The sequence below is a fragment of the Pteropus alecto genome, unplaced genomic scaffold (assembly GCF_000325575.1).
Source record: "Pteropus alecto unplaced genomic scaffold, ASM32557v1 scaffold106, whole genome shotgun sequence".
Taxonomy (NCBI): Eukaryota; Metazoa; Chordata; class Mammalia; order Chiroptera; family Pteropodidae; genus Pteropus; species Pteropus alecto.
In genome coordinates, this window is record NW_006442103.1 from 15,295,581 (window position 1) to 15,309,884 (window position 14,304).

The following is a 14,304-nucleotide window of genomic DNA, read 5'->3' on the forward strand; positions in this document are numbered from 1 at the left end:
CTAGAGGCAGAAATCCCAGGTGTGTTCGGAAATATTGGACTGCTTTTAGTCTGTTTCCTCTGAAGAAAGGCATTGAAGATACGGAGGGTGCATTAACATTTATATTAAAATTATTTTCTTTATCTTTTAGGATTCGAACTCCAAAGACCAGTCTGTAACGAGTAAGTCTCAGCATACATCTGAGCTATTTCGTTATCCTTCCAGTCAGAGAAACCCGTTCAAGGTACTTGACAAGAATCAAGAACCATCTCTCTGGAAACAGTTCGTCAAAGGCGAAGAGGAGGAAAAGATGGCAGATAAGAAGCAAAGGGAAAAGGGAGATTCACTCTTGGATCAAAAGAAGGAAAAGAAGCCTGGATCCAAGTGCTGGGTGGAGGGAGGCCTCTCTGGCCCGGTGGAAAAGGACAGACAACCCGCAGTTCTCCAGAAGCAGCGAGGGGAGAACACAGAGCTTCAGCGCGAAGCAAAGGAGACCGAAGGGACGCACAGCACAGGCGATCGTGAGATCCAGTCTGAACGGTGCCAGGAGAAAGAGCTGAGAAAACCTTCTGCGTCTCTTCAGGCAAAATCAAATGGCAAGAGTGATGTCCAAGATGAATCAGAACCTCTGAGAGAAAAGGAAGCCACGCCTTTGCCTCAAACTGTTCACAGTCAGAACCCAATAAGCCAGCCCTGGGAAGGAGAACACCTCAGCAAGGACAGCCCAGGCACGCGGGCCACCCAGAAGAGGCTGCTCCAGGGGCGTTGCCACGTGCAGCCAGAGGCCCATGATGTGTCTGCTCTGACAGGATCGGCCACACAGGCTGCACCACCGGCCGCAGGGCGTCCCCTGGGAGAGAGGCGAGAAGCCGACACAAGCAGCTGTGACAGTGAGGAAGATGAGGTTGTTTTTGTTTCCTGTCAGCCAGGAAGCCCCTTACTCTTTGACACGAGTCCAGACTCAGAAAAGGAGAACCATAAATTCCCTAGTCAGAGTGTGCAGAGAACAGTGCCTCCTGACTCGGGTGTTTCTGGGAAGGTAGAACCGTCAGACCCGGCAGCCCAGCGTGTGTACCTCACAACACAGTTGAAACAGAAGAAGGTAACTCCTGGCTTCTGTTTTGTTTTTAAGGTCAGGGCATCGCTTGCTACAGGCAGATATAGGACCCGCAAACGAGTTAAAGATGTTAATGTGAGAAAGGTTTTATAGGTGGATGTTTAGTTTCTGCGTTTTCCTATGCTTATGTTTTCAGGATTGGAAGTCAGCTGGGTTTAAAAAAATGTTTGGGTTTTCACACCTAGAGTTAAAAGACCGTAATTTCAGAGTTTTAGCATTTTAGGTAATTTAATCTGAAGCTATCTTTCTAACAACTTGAGAGAAGAGATCTATTTTAGTGGACCTGTTTTTCAGAGCACACTGGCATCGGTGAACATCCAGGTTCTTCCAGACAAGGGTCAGAAATTGCTCAAACAAATTCAGGAGTTGGAAGAAGCACTTGGCACCCTCGCCCTCTCCCCAGAGCAAGGTAAAATGGGTTCTGCCCCAGAACTTGGGGTATGCATGAACTTTCAAGAGACATTTGGGAAGCCATCTTGATAAAGAATGTGTTGATTCATTCACCTTTCCATTTTATTATCTGTTTCTGAGCTTCCTTTAAATTGCACCTATGATTTGTAAAAACTTTCCTATTTCCTATAGACTCAACTCTTTTTCCCATTTTATGCAGCTGTTTAAATGCCGTGCTCTCTAGGAAGCCTTCTGCAGCTTGTTGGAATGGTGGGCATCCCACCCTCCCTTGCCGTCACCTCACACATATAATTCCTTCACTCTTCTGAACTTTCATCTGTTTTCCCTTGGTTTTCAGCAGGTACTAACGAGGAGAATAACACTCAAGTACCACAACAGAGGAACTTTGCCAAACCTACCACCAACCCTCCCCACTTGATGCCACCCAAACCCCTGCAGGGCCAGGATCTCCTGCCGCTGGGTTTTCGAGGACCGAAAGTCGTTGCTGGACAGTACAGTCATTGCAGCGGAGGTAAAATCCAAGGGCTCGGTCTTGTTGTGAATCGCTACACTGGTAAGGGAAATGGTGCCTTTGTGCCCATGCGAGGGGAGTCGCCATTCCTGAGTTCCAAGTTGCCCATATAAGAAAGATCATGATGCTCAGCTGAGTTTTGCGCAGTGTAATTTAGATCTCTGTGAGGGCAGGATTTGTCTGCCCTGTTCACTGACCTTGAACAATCAGCCCAGTGGCTGGCACATAGGGGTCATTTAGTGAACGTGAATGAAAACTTGAACTCCCATCATAATGCTTTAGGTAGACCAGCAGATACATTTGCATTCTGTGTGTTTGTGTGTTGGGGGGGGGTGGGTGTGTGGGTGCGAAGGCAGAGGAATGACATGACTGAAGACAGATGGCCAGTGAACTGACCTAGAGCAGTAATACCCTTTGTAGCTGAATGTGTCCATCCTGAACTTTCCAGAAAATGACGAGTTCAGAAGTAACTGCAGAATGAGGATCCTGGGTAGAGCCTTAGGTGTGTAATACGACCGGTTGGTATGCTGATCACCAGACAGGAGCTCAGGTCGGCTGGTGTGACTAGCAAAGCCCAAGCCAGTTTTCACTCAGTTGAGAGCTGCTAGAGACAAAGAGGAAAGGGGAGAAGAAAGCAAGCAGAGAAAGGAAGGCAGGGGAGAAGGCTGAAGAAGCCGAGAAAACGTACCATTAAAGCAGCATAGTCACGGCTACGCAGCACAGTTCTCAAGACGTTGTGTTGTGTGTTACAACATCGTTCCATGATTGTGATGGTGACGGAGTCACTTTGAGGAAAATTAAACTATGTTGGATTATTAAGGTCAGAAACTATGTAACATGTTTGGGAAAGAATTCCATTAAAATAGTCTTTCAGTTAAAAACACTCTGACATTTAAATGGTTAATGTTTATTGGTTTAGAAACCTCTTATTTGGCTATTTCATCCCTACAATTGCAACCGGCTGAGATGCCTGCATTTGTCAACTAACTTCAGTAGAAGTTCTCTGTGTAGACCGAGTGTGCCACCAGCACTGAAGCATTGAGCTTCGGACGTGCCCTCAGGGGCCGGTCTCGCCCTGCCTGCCTGCACTTTGCCCAGCTTGGCCTTTCTGTTGCTGACTTCTTGGCCACCAGCAACCCGGGGACCTTTTCCTCCTGAAACACTGATGGCATTACCTTTTTCTTTGCCACCTTGTCAGAGCTGGGAAAACCCTACAAAAATATAATAAGTTATCTTATTTTTTTATTTGACTTTCTACAATTTTGTTCTTTATTATAATAATTTTTATATGATTAAAAAAACACAAACAGAATGGGCATAGAAGAGCCTGTGAGACTAGGAGAATCTGGAGGGAAGGATTTTTAGTCCAATATTGTATGTCAACTACAATTAAAAATAAATTTTTTAAAAAAGTAATTTTTAGTTCACAAAGAGCCATCATTTGGCAAATAACAAATTGCCTTTTTGAAGCTATAGCTAGGCCATAATACTTGTGACACGCCGAGGTAACTCCTGTCTGTGCGCAGGCCCCACAAACCAAGATCGCCTTCACGCCGGGTGGAAAGTCACAAGTGAAGCCATTGATGGGCTACATCAATCGCTTGAGTCGTGTCCTGGTGAGACAGCTGTGGCAGAGGATCCAGCTGGGTTGAAGGTGAGCCAAGAAGACTCACGGAGCAGTCCTATGAGTGTCCCAGCAGCATGGAGAGGGTGACCCCTGTGAGATTGCCCGGCAGAGTGCCATTCTGACGTGTCTTTCCTGTTGGTAATGCTTTAGTGGCTTCCCTTGCAGTGTTTTCTCCTTTTCTGTTCAGCAGTGAAAAAAAAAAAAAAACCACACTTTTTTTCTTAAAGTCATAACGTTATACAGTTGACCATGAACAGCGTGGGTCTGAACTGCGTGAGTCCCCTTATACTTAAAATCTGCATGTAAGTGGGTCCGCACAGTTCAGGAGTCAACTGTGTTTTTGATCCATGTGTGTGTGTGGAGGGCTGACTAGTAGTTACAGGTGGAGTTTTCACTGTGGGCATCAATACTCCTTGTCCCCCCACAATCCCCCGCATTGTTCAAGTGTCACCGTCTCTGTCTGTAGTGGTAGTGGAGCCATTCACTGACCTTCAGTAGGAGCCACAGGGACACAGGGATCGCTGCTCTGAATGACCCGACTGGGGTAAACATACACATGCAACATACACAGGACTGTTAGAAAGTGACTGGAAGACAAAGATGAAATGTGCGTTGTCATGCGCTGAAGACTGTACAGAGTGCAAAAGGGAATCAAAATAAAGGAAAAGTGACACTAGGTCAGTAATTCTTTGTCGCCTGCCTGCTTTGTGCCTTGAAGTGGTCCTGGTGTTGGCAAAGGAACATGGATTGGACTAGCTCAAGAGATATGGAATTTTGAGCAGAGGTGTTCTTTGAAGATTGTTTTTGTCATGGAGTACAAGATAAACCAGAGTAAGAAAAGACTAGAAGAATGCCAGTTAAAGGGCTGTTGAAAATTATGGGTAGCAATGCAGACTGGGACGTTGGCTACAGAGAGGAGAGTGAAATTTAAGAAATAAATAAGGAAGAGCCAAGAGAATGACTGGTGAAAGTCGACTAACCAGTCAGAGGTCTTGGATGCCAGCAGTAGAAACTGACTTTGGCTGATGAACCAGAGAAACCAGGACTCACTTGAGGGTGAGAGGAGGGGCTCTTGCTAGATATGCTGGACAACAGGTGTAAATCACCACTGTCCTGGCCAGATCAGGATGCGTGGTTACCCCAGGTGAGGATGGAGTCACGGACTTCAAGGTGAAGCAGGCGGCTTATGCGACTGGAATACTGGGAGGACCACTTAGAGAAAATAAAAGAGCAGGGTGAGGAGTCTGTAGCCAGGGTCCAGGAGAGCCTCTCATGAAGATTTTAGACTTAACTCTCAGTGATTACTTTTGTTAGGTCCCTTTACTGCTGCACCAGAAGCAAGCATTAGCCTGGTTACTATGGCGAGAAAGTCAGAAGCCACAAGGAGGAATTCTGGGTAAGTCTGATATAATGGTAAGAGCCAACAAATGCATTGTTTCATTTGATCTTCTCCACAACTATGGGGCAACTCTCTTGATTCCCCCTTTGACAGATGAGGAAACTGAGGTATAGAACGATTAAACAACACGCTCAAGAGTACTCAGCTGTAGGATCAGTCAGGTCTTGGCTGCAAAGCAAGGCTGACTGTGGCCGGTTAAGCAGAGACAGTTTATTCTGTGGTAGCCCACAGGTCTCTGGGAGAGGTAGAGACCCGGGCTGGAGGCCAGACTTGCAAGAGCAATGGCCAAAGACAAGTGATAAACTGAGTGTCTATGGGAGACTGCCATGGCGGCTTTGCTCCGTCGGGCACTAGAGGAAAGCACTGCCACCCCAAAGTCGGACACACTGTCTTCACCCCTTCTTGCAGAAGGCTTTCTCAGGGAGTCTCTTTTCTCGTATTGTTTGCATCTGGATCGAAGTTGTGTGTGAGGACATGTGGTCTGTGGAGCCAGGTCATGCTGCCGGTGCCTGTGCCAGTGCTTGTGCCGGTGGCTGTAGGGGAGCCTGCAAAGCCAGTTTTTCTGGTTCTGCTCTGGGGACTCATCAAACTAAAATTTCCTGAAGTGTTCAACTTCTAGAAAACATGACAATGTCCACTGTGGCTAGTAAGTGGCTTCCTCAAGACCACCCCCAGGGTTGATGATTTGCTACGGAGACACAGAGTATATAGTCATATTCATGGCTATAATTTATTACCCAGTTAAGAAATAATAAAATTTTTTTGATTTAATGCAAATCGAAATCAGCAAAGGGAAAAAGCACGTGGGGCAAAGGCCAAAAGAAGCAGGCTCAAGCTCCCAGGGGCTTTCCCCATGGACTCACACAGGACATACTTATTTCCCCCAGCAGCGAGATATGACAACACATGTAAAATGTTGCCAACCAGGGACGCTCGTTAGAGATTCAGTGCCTGAGGTTTTTCTTGGGGGCTGGTCACATAGGCAGCTTCAGCCTTTTATATACTTAAACTCCGTACTTCTAGAAGGTGTTTAGCACAAATCATATTGTTCGTATAAACAGGTTAGGCAGAGGGAACCACTCTTAGCAGTTCTGGGAATGGTGGGAACCTTCCTTAACCCTTTTCTTATTTGCCACAAGAATACTTGCCTGTAGCACTGGCGGCTACAGCGTTTACCCCGAGGTAACTCACAGGTTACAGTCCTAACCTTATCCCCCAAATTTGCCATGAGATGTCTCTCTTTTATCATTATTTTTGTATCGCTCTAGTTTATTAGTAGTCTTTGGAAACAAATGACATCATTCTTTTTGTAGCATTCTGTTTTTAGTAGTTCAATCGCTAAAGATGTCCATCCTAGAAAACGTAGCATTCATTTAAACATCCTACTCGTGATGTTAAATGAACGTAGCATTCATTAAAACATCCTACTCGTGATGTTAAATGAGCGCTTGCAGCAAGCTGCATTTTTTTTTTCTAAACAAAAGGGTTAAATCCAAGTTCCCAGACATCAGGCAAGGGCCAACCTTGTAAGCAGGGCTTTCAAAGGATAGTAGTCAGGCCCGTTGTGTTTACTCTTTTTCTGCACAGTGGCAGAGTGAGAATTTGAACTAGAATATGAACTCATGCTGGGGCATTTTTCTTCTACTTATGTCAGAATGATTACCTGTTAAAATGAGGATGATATTGTATAGGGTATAACTTGTAAATTAGATAAGTTTGGTGACTGGCACAATGCGTGTACCCAAGAAATGTTAATTTATGCCCCTCTCTAATGAATGAGTTAAGGGAGTAGAGGCTGTTTTGAGTTCATTCTAACTCCAGAAATGTGGAAGCACCAGTGAAGTGGGTACTGAGATCTATCTACTGGGTCTTGCTGCTTTTGGCGGGTAACATCTTCAAACTGAGATAGATATCAGTGAACACATTAGGAAAGTACTGTAGAACTAGAATAAGGTCTAAATGAGTTTTCGGTTTTACAAAAGTCACAGTAGATGCTTTTGATCTAGATCTCAATAAATATTTAAGAGCTAGCGTTCATTTAAATAAGAAAAATGACGGCTTCATTAGGGTAGGCAAAGAATAGTGCCAGAAATGACACTGGCAGCAAAGGGAGCATGGGGTAAGTGTCTGCCAGCGGTTTCTTCTCTTGAAGCTGAGCTGATTCTTTGCCCTATGTAATCAACTCTTGTTTTTGTTTTTATTTTCAGCGGATGATATGGGCTTAGGAAAAACCCTGACAATGATTGCACTCATTCTGACCCAGAAGAATCAAGAGGAAGACAAAGAAAAGGACAAAACCACGGCCTTGACTTGGCTTTCCAAAGATGGTATTCAAGTGCCTTTGTAGCCTGCCATTTGCTAAACCATTTGAGCCCCGAGGGAGTGGAAACTTAAGCTATAAAAGGCCATTTTTGGTCCTATTTAATTAATCTATTTAATTAGAAATCACATATTGAACTACTTTCTATGGTATCATTTCTGATGCTGAATATGCCAATTATAAGTGATCATTTTTCCCTTTTAATATAAACTTAGCTTAATCTGTGATTAGAAAATTTTTATGGAAAAAGATAAGGCTCTAGAAGACTTAAACATAAGTAATGATTATTTTTGTTAATGTTGAGGATAACACTACAGGGTGGATCCAAATTAATTAATATATTATTTTTTTAAGGAAGATCTGTTATGAATTCAGATTTCAACCACCATAGCAGAAGCTGTTTTCCATGTTTCTGAAATTCCAGAAGTTTCTAGATTCTAGACAATTTCTATCGTATTTCAACCTCTGTTTTTAAAATGTAATAACTGTCTAGGTATGTAAAGATCCAATGTATTGTATATAGACAACACCACACGTAAGTTGCCATGTACACTAGTACATTTCTCAGTTGGCTACATAGTTAAAATCTGTGACCGTGTGCTGTCGGGACCCCTGATGACCACTGTTGCAGCTGGATCCCGTGTCCCTGTGTGGAGTAGCAGCGCGTGCGCACACGCACACACACACCCCCACCCAGGGGTGAGGGGGCAGTGGTACAAATACTCCATCACTGACTGGTTCCAAAGTAATGTTTGCTTATCTTAGGGGTTTTAACTTATATTTTAATGTGGATGTAATTAAGTTAAGCTTTTCTGGAAAAAAAAAAAAAAGATTCCCTGTAATGAATCAGCTCAGGACGAGTTGGGAAATGATCCAGCTTCTACCTTCTGGCCGCTGTGAAAGTGCATTGCTTTTTTTTTTTTTTAGACTGAGGTCATGTACCACCCACTTTTCCCTCTTTAGTCAGTCTGACACTTTTCTAGGGGAAAATAAAGAAGTAATTAGGTGTTTTGAGTTAAAAGACCATCTCTTTCATTTCTCGTTCTACTGTAAGAGCAGCAGTTGTTAAAAATACTGATTGAAGGAATACAGAAGATAGAGGTATTGCTTTTAAGAAGTTAAAAGCTCTTTAATGAGTATAACTAGGTGTTGATTTTTTCCTTCTTTGAAGACACCACTGAATTTATTTCCCATGGAACACTTATCATCTGTCCTGCTTCCCTGATCCATCATTGGAAAAAGGAGGTGGAGAAACGTGTGAGCTACAACAAACTAAGAGTCTGTCTCTATCATGGGCCAAGCCGGGATCAGCGTGCAGGAGTGTAAGTGCACAGAAAGCGCGGTCGGCAGGAGGCGCTCGCTCTCTAGGCTTCAGAGGCCATAGTGACCATACCTGCTTCCCAGAGATGTTATTCAGTCTCGACTAAGTTTATTGTGAAGACCAAAGTCACCGTCACAGCGTCATCACCAAACAGCCTTCACCTGTGCAAAGACATACCTCTTGAGAGAACAAAGCATTCGTTTGCTATACCTTTGTCACTGTCCCCAACAAAAGCTGCTGGATGAGGAGGCCTGAGATGTCAGCTGGTAGCAGCAGCATTCCCCTGATGAAAGAGGATATGTCACAATTATTCCAGGATTGCTGAATTTCTGATTCCAAATTCACATTCTTTTTCTGTTAGTGTAAATGGAACCAGCTCAGTCTTTCAGAGTATCTTAATATAAGACTAATGATTAGTTGATAGGCTGGTTATATTTTTATGACTGTATTTTTCATATATGAACAATCTAAGAAGTTTTAAATTCAAGAGTTTAGGATTAGACCTAACTGAAGAGAGATGATCAGGAAGCAGAAAAGAAAATGTTTCCCCAGGTGGTAATTTTAGTCCTAGTTTTTGTCTTTTGGTTTTAAAGGAATCGTTATTTTTTCCTAATTGTGATGTGGTGGTCTGGGTTGAATACTTGCTGATCTAGTGAAGAACAGAATCGTTTCTGCTTCTATGAAATCTCTCTCCCCAATTTCTGATACTAGAAATTTTATCTCCTAGAGAACGGGGCAATAGTCTTTCATGGGTAAATTGCCAGATTAGTGACCCTTCAGGCATAGAGTACTGTAAGTGGCCTGCCTTTGTTCTAGATTCTTATTTAGAAATAAATTGCATCTCACTTGATTTGCACTTCGATCATACCTGGTTTGGTATTCAATGGGCTGGTTGACTGATTGGACTAGATGACAGTCACACTTCTTTATACGATGCTAAGATGGCCACACAGGGACATGGCTGCCTGTCTGAATTAGGCACATTATTTTTATCAAAAGTATTTTTTGAAGTTCTCTCAGGTGCACAATAGTAAGCTTCATTGGAAAAAGATTTATGCCTTTTGGTGAGAATCTTTACATGTAAAGATTGTAGGCAAAGTAAACTGAAAGTTTATACCTAAATGTCAAAGCTAGATTAATGGGTTTTTACAAATCCATTATAGAACAAAGAGGAGAAAGCATCATTGATGAAAGGCCAACAGTTCTTTGAGACTTTCTTACTTCCCTGGGGCTTATATCATTGTCTACGTCAAATCATTACTAAATGTTAGTTCCCATCCCTTCCCTACATTCCGTTCTGGCCTGATCATATCAAAGTTAATAGGACCCCAGCTGATTTTCCTTTCTGACTCATTGGATGGGAAGAGGGAGGCCATTCTAGCTGTAGTGAGTAGACTGTGAAAATTATCAGAGTTAGGAGATAAGCCAAGTGAGTAAAGTTTGCCTTTCCAAAATCTTGTGTGTAGACCCAGGACATAGGTTAATGAATTCTGTCCTTCCAGCCATAGGCATTTTTATAAAGCAATCAACCCTGCCTCTCCTTGTCAGTCACAAAGAGATTTTTTACCATTCGCATTGTGTTGTATCTACACAGCCTCTCTACATACGACATCGTCATCACCACCTACAGCCTTCTGGCCAAGGAGATCCCCATGAAGAAGCACGAGGGAGAAGTCGCAGTCTCAAACCTCAGTGAGGAGGTGAGGCAGAGGGCTGCCGGGGATAGAGAGGGCGAGCCACATGTCTTTTAGCAGGAGTCCTGTCACAGCATCAGAGAAAGCAGTGCTACTCTCCTATAGGGGTGGGAGTGTCCTAAATTTATGAAAATGAAGTGTTCCCTCCTCTGTTCTTTCTCTTTAATTCTAGATAACCTCCTTGGTGACAGAGGTCAAGGTTTGGCACAGTATTTGGCTGTTTTTAGAACTAATAACTACATTGAAATTTTGTTGGTAATCACATGATTGTCGCAGTTTTTATTTTAGTCTTTGTGATAAAATCTCAGGATGTGTTTTATATTTAGTGTGAAGACTAGTATTTTAGTATTAGTATTTTGGTATTAAGCCATCGTTCCCTGCCTCCCTTTACCTCCCAGGAAAAGGGGTTGAAATAATAAGGCAATAGATGAGCCAGAGGCTAAATGATAACCAGGGAAAAACCCTGAATGTTTACTGCACACCCAAGGAAGGTTCATTTCTCTAGGGAAGAAGCTTTATTGCATAGTGACTGTGAGGCTTTGTTTTCCCGAAACTACTGCGTTGTTCCAGGAACTCATCTTTTGCATATGTTTTTATTTTGGGTTCCATAAGATATTCACAGATTATATGGCGAGATCTCCAACTCTGACTTCTTGCAAATGGTTAACTTTGCAGATTCGTTAGTAGATCCTCATTCCTTTCAGGATAAAACCTTAATTTTTTTTACATGATCTATTAGGCTTTTTATGACCTTGCCCTACTTACTTATCCCTCATCACCTACACCCCGGTCCCTCGTGCTCAGCTATACCACGGGATGTGTACTGCTCCGCCACGCTGTGTCATGCTATTGTGCCTTTGTTCTTCCTCTGCGTGGAATGCCTGCCTCCCCGTTTGCTTAAATACATCTCCTAGCACCTCGTGTTGACTCATGTCACAGCACTGCATTTACTGAGCACATATTGAGCATCCACCACGTGCCAGATTCCTTTCAGATATTAAGGATACAGCACTGGACCTGACTGACTGGATTCCTACTGTCATATATTGAGTTATCCAGTGGCACTTACTATATATGTACTGTTTGAAGTTATCTTGTTTTTCTCCCCAGTTAGACTGTGAGCTTCTTGGGGGTAGAAACTGTCCCTTGTGTCTGGCGTAGTATCTTACATATCAAAGTAGACTCTTAGTGAATCCTTGTAAATTTAGTTAACATTTAGTAAATATTTTATTGAACAAGTGAATTTGTAGGCTTGACGCCTGCTGTAGTCCTGACCCATAGCCATTGCTTGAAAGTGGGTTGAGAGAATAAATTGAAAACTCAAATTAGAAAACATTTTATTCTAAAGCCTCTTAAGCTTAAATATTGAGACTCTCAAGTGACTTGTTTATTGAGAGTTTCCAGTCTTGGTTTCTTAAGCTTAATGCTTACTTCAGTGTACTCTCAAGCTTGAAGCTAAGAGTGACTCCTCAATGCTTGTTATTTTTCCTATCTTCTCGAAGATGTGTACATTTTCTGTTGTTGGATTCTACTGGTGTTTCTTCCAGGGTATCTCGACACCTTTGCTTCAAATAGTCTGGGCTCGAATCATACTGGATGAAGCCCACAACATTAAGAACCCCCGAGTGCAGACGTCCATGGCTGTGTGTAAGCTGCAGGCCCGTGCCCGTTGGGCTGTCACTGGAACCCCCATTCAGAACAACCTGTTGGACATGTATTCACTGTTAAAGTGAGTAAACTCTTTGCGATTATGTAAATGTGATTCCTGTCAGTAACCTTTTATAATTATTTCATATCTCATGATGAAGCTCCGGTGTGTGTCAGATTATCTCATGTAGCAGATGGCAAGCCTGTCACCCTTTAAAGGGCAGAAGAATTAATATTGATGAGAAAAAGAAGCCTTTGATTGATGGGCTGATAATAGGACTTTGATTACATTCAGCCACTATATATGGAAAAATACAGGACAGATTAAATTAATGAAAACAAAGTTATCTTTCTTCAGCCCTGAGAATATTTTGGGCTACTTCTGCTTTAAGAGATATGGCATGAAGTCAGAACTACAATTTATTTGCAGCGAACAGAAAAGAATGCTGATTTTTAAAACATTTGCTTTTATTAAAGTCAACCTATGAGAAGATACAGGATTTCTTTGCTAGCCTTTTGAAACTTTATGAATAAATTCTAGCTATTAGTTAATGTCCTATTGTGATGATGCAGACATCATTAACAGGAAACATTCACATTTTTATAATGTGATTTTTGTTATTGACTTAGATCCTTTTGATCTGTCTAGCAGAGCTTTGCTATGAAATTCACCTTTAAAAATGATTGCATGACAGTGTAACAGATAATCTGATTTGTTTTATCATCTTATGTCTTTCTTTGAACCTTTACTCCATCCTCCCATACTTCTCCTTTCCTACTCTCTGTCCTTCTTCCCCAACCAAAAAGATTTCTCCGCTGTTCTCCATTTGATGATTACAATCTGTGGAAGAGCCAGGTTGACAATGGTTCAAAGAAAGGAGGAGAACGGTTAAGTATTTTAACCAAGAGCCTTTTGCTGAGGAGAACGAAGGAGCAGCTGGACTCTGCTGGCAAGCCCCTGGTAATATCGTTCATGTGTGTCCACAGGGGAGGCTGGGGAGGAGGGCGGCCGTGCTCTGTCTTGGGTTAAACGGCCATCTGCTTTGCTTCAGGAGCCTCCGAGTCTCCCGTCTTCCTATGAGGAGGCACTAGGCTCGCTGTCCTGTGCCTTGTGGCATGGCGGTCCTGTTGGGCTGTCCTGTCTTTAGGGAAGGGTGGAAGCTGCCGTCCAGGTGTAACTAGGTTTCCAGCGTCAACTCTTGAGAATTTACTGTGTAATATCCAGTTAATTTTATGACTTAATCCTAGCTGCTTTTTCCTTTTCCTTTTCCAGGTGATACTGCCCCAGCGTAAGTATCAGTTGCATCATTTAAAGCTTTCTGAAGATGAAGAGACTGTGTACAGTGTCCTTTTTGCAAGATCAAGGTGTGTGCAGTGAAGAAGCACCTTCTCACATGTGTTGTATTCCTGTCCTTGCTTGGGAGTGAGTCAAGGGCCAAGTTTTTCTCAACCGTATTTATGGTGGCATTGATAAGTTGGATATCAGTGTTTCTTTTTTATAATCTCTCTTTCTCATTCCTTACCCTCTTCCTGGCTCACCTTCGTCCCCTATACACATTGAAGGCTTTCGAGCCTGTCCTTCATTGGCTTTCTTGCATAGAAGTGCTAGGGTGTGGTCACTGAGCACGGTCTGTCTGGTCCTCACAGGGCTGTGTTGGGAAATTATATCTCTGACCTTTGAACTTTATCCAGCATCTCATTGGAACTTAAAAAAAAACTGCTCTGTAATCTTTTTTGTCATCTGTTCTTTCCACTTTCTCTGAAACTCTTCTCCTTCCCTGAGTTCCAGATTTATTCTCGCCCACGTGGTACCTCTCACTTCTAACATGAATGTTTTTCCTCTTCGTATACCTTAGGTTTATTATTTATCAATAAATAATAATATACTTACCATAATATCAACGTACTAGTACGTTGTATATTAATATTAAGTATATTTTATATTAGTATGTTAATTTGTTAATTATTTTAAAATAATTTTTTTTAAATAATTATTTTTCATCGCTTTTGGCCAGTGCTTGCTAAGAGCCTGACGTCATTTAACAAGGCCACTTTTATAATTTTTGAAGGTCCTGCTACAAGCACAGTTAAGCAATGACTGTTGTCAACTTATTTGGTCTTAGCAAACATTATATGTACATTTTCTTTTTTGATCTGAGGCAGGTCAGCTCTGCAATCCTATCTAAACAGACAGGAAAGTGGAGGTAACAAATCTGGACGAAACTCTGATGATCCTTTCAATAGAGGTAAGCAGTGGGTTGTACATAAATACTGATGA

General features: G+C 42.5%; 1 protein-coding gene across 2 annotated transcripts in view; it reads left to right on the top strand.

The window, feature by feature from the left end:
- Positions 1-14,304, top strand: part of TTF2 (transcription termination factor 2) — a 36,860-nt gene that overhangs the window by 10,998 nt on the left and 11,558 nt on the right. Inside the window, exons 5-16 of one of the 2 annotated variants that reach the window (XM_015595469.2) lie at positions 131-1,081; positions 1,391-1,505; positions 1,845-2,018; positions 3,545-3,672; positions 4,960-5,041; positions 7,252-7,371; positions 8,536-8,686; positions 10,280-10,385; positions 11,927-12,108; positions 12,834-12,987; positions 13,300-13,391; positions 14,190-14,272. In XM_015595469.2, the coding sequence (XP_015450955.1) occupies positions 131-1,081; positions 1,391-1,505; positions 1,845-2,018; positions 3,545-3,672; positions 4,960-5,041; positions 7,252-7,371; positions 8,536-8,686; positions 10,280-10,385; positions 11,927-12,108; positions 12,834-12,987; positions 13,300-13,391; positions 14,190-14,272 (2,338 nt within the window). The remainder of the gene's footprint in view (positions 1-130; positions 1,082-1,390; positions 1,506-1,844; positions 2,019-3,544; positions 3,673-4,959; positions 5,042-7,251; positions 7,372-8,535; positions 8,687-10,279; positions 10,386-11,926; positions 12,109-12,833; positions 12,988-13,299; positions 13,392-14,189; positions 14,273-14,304) is intronic. The other variant, XM_015595470.2, reaches the window with a different exon arrangement.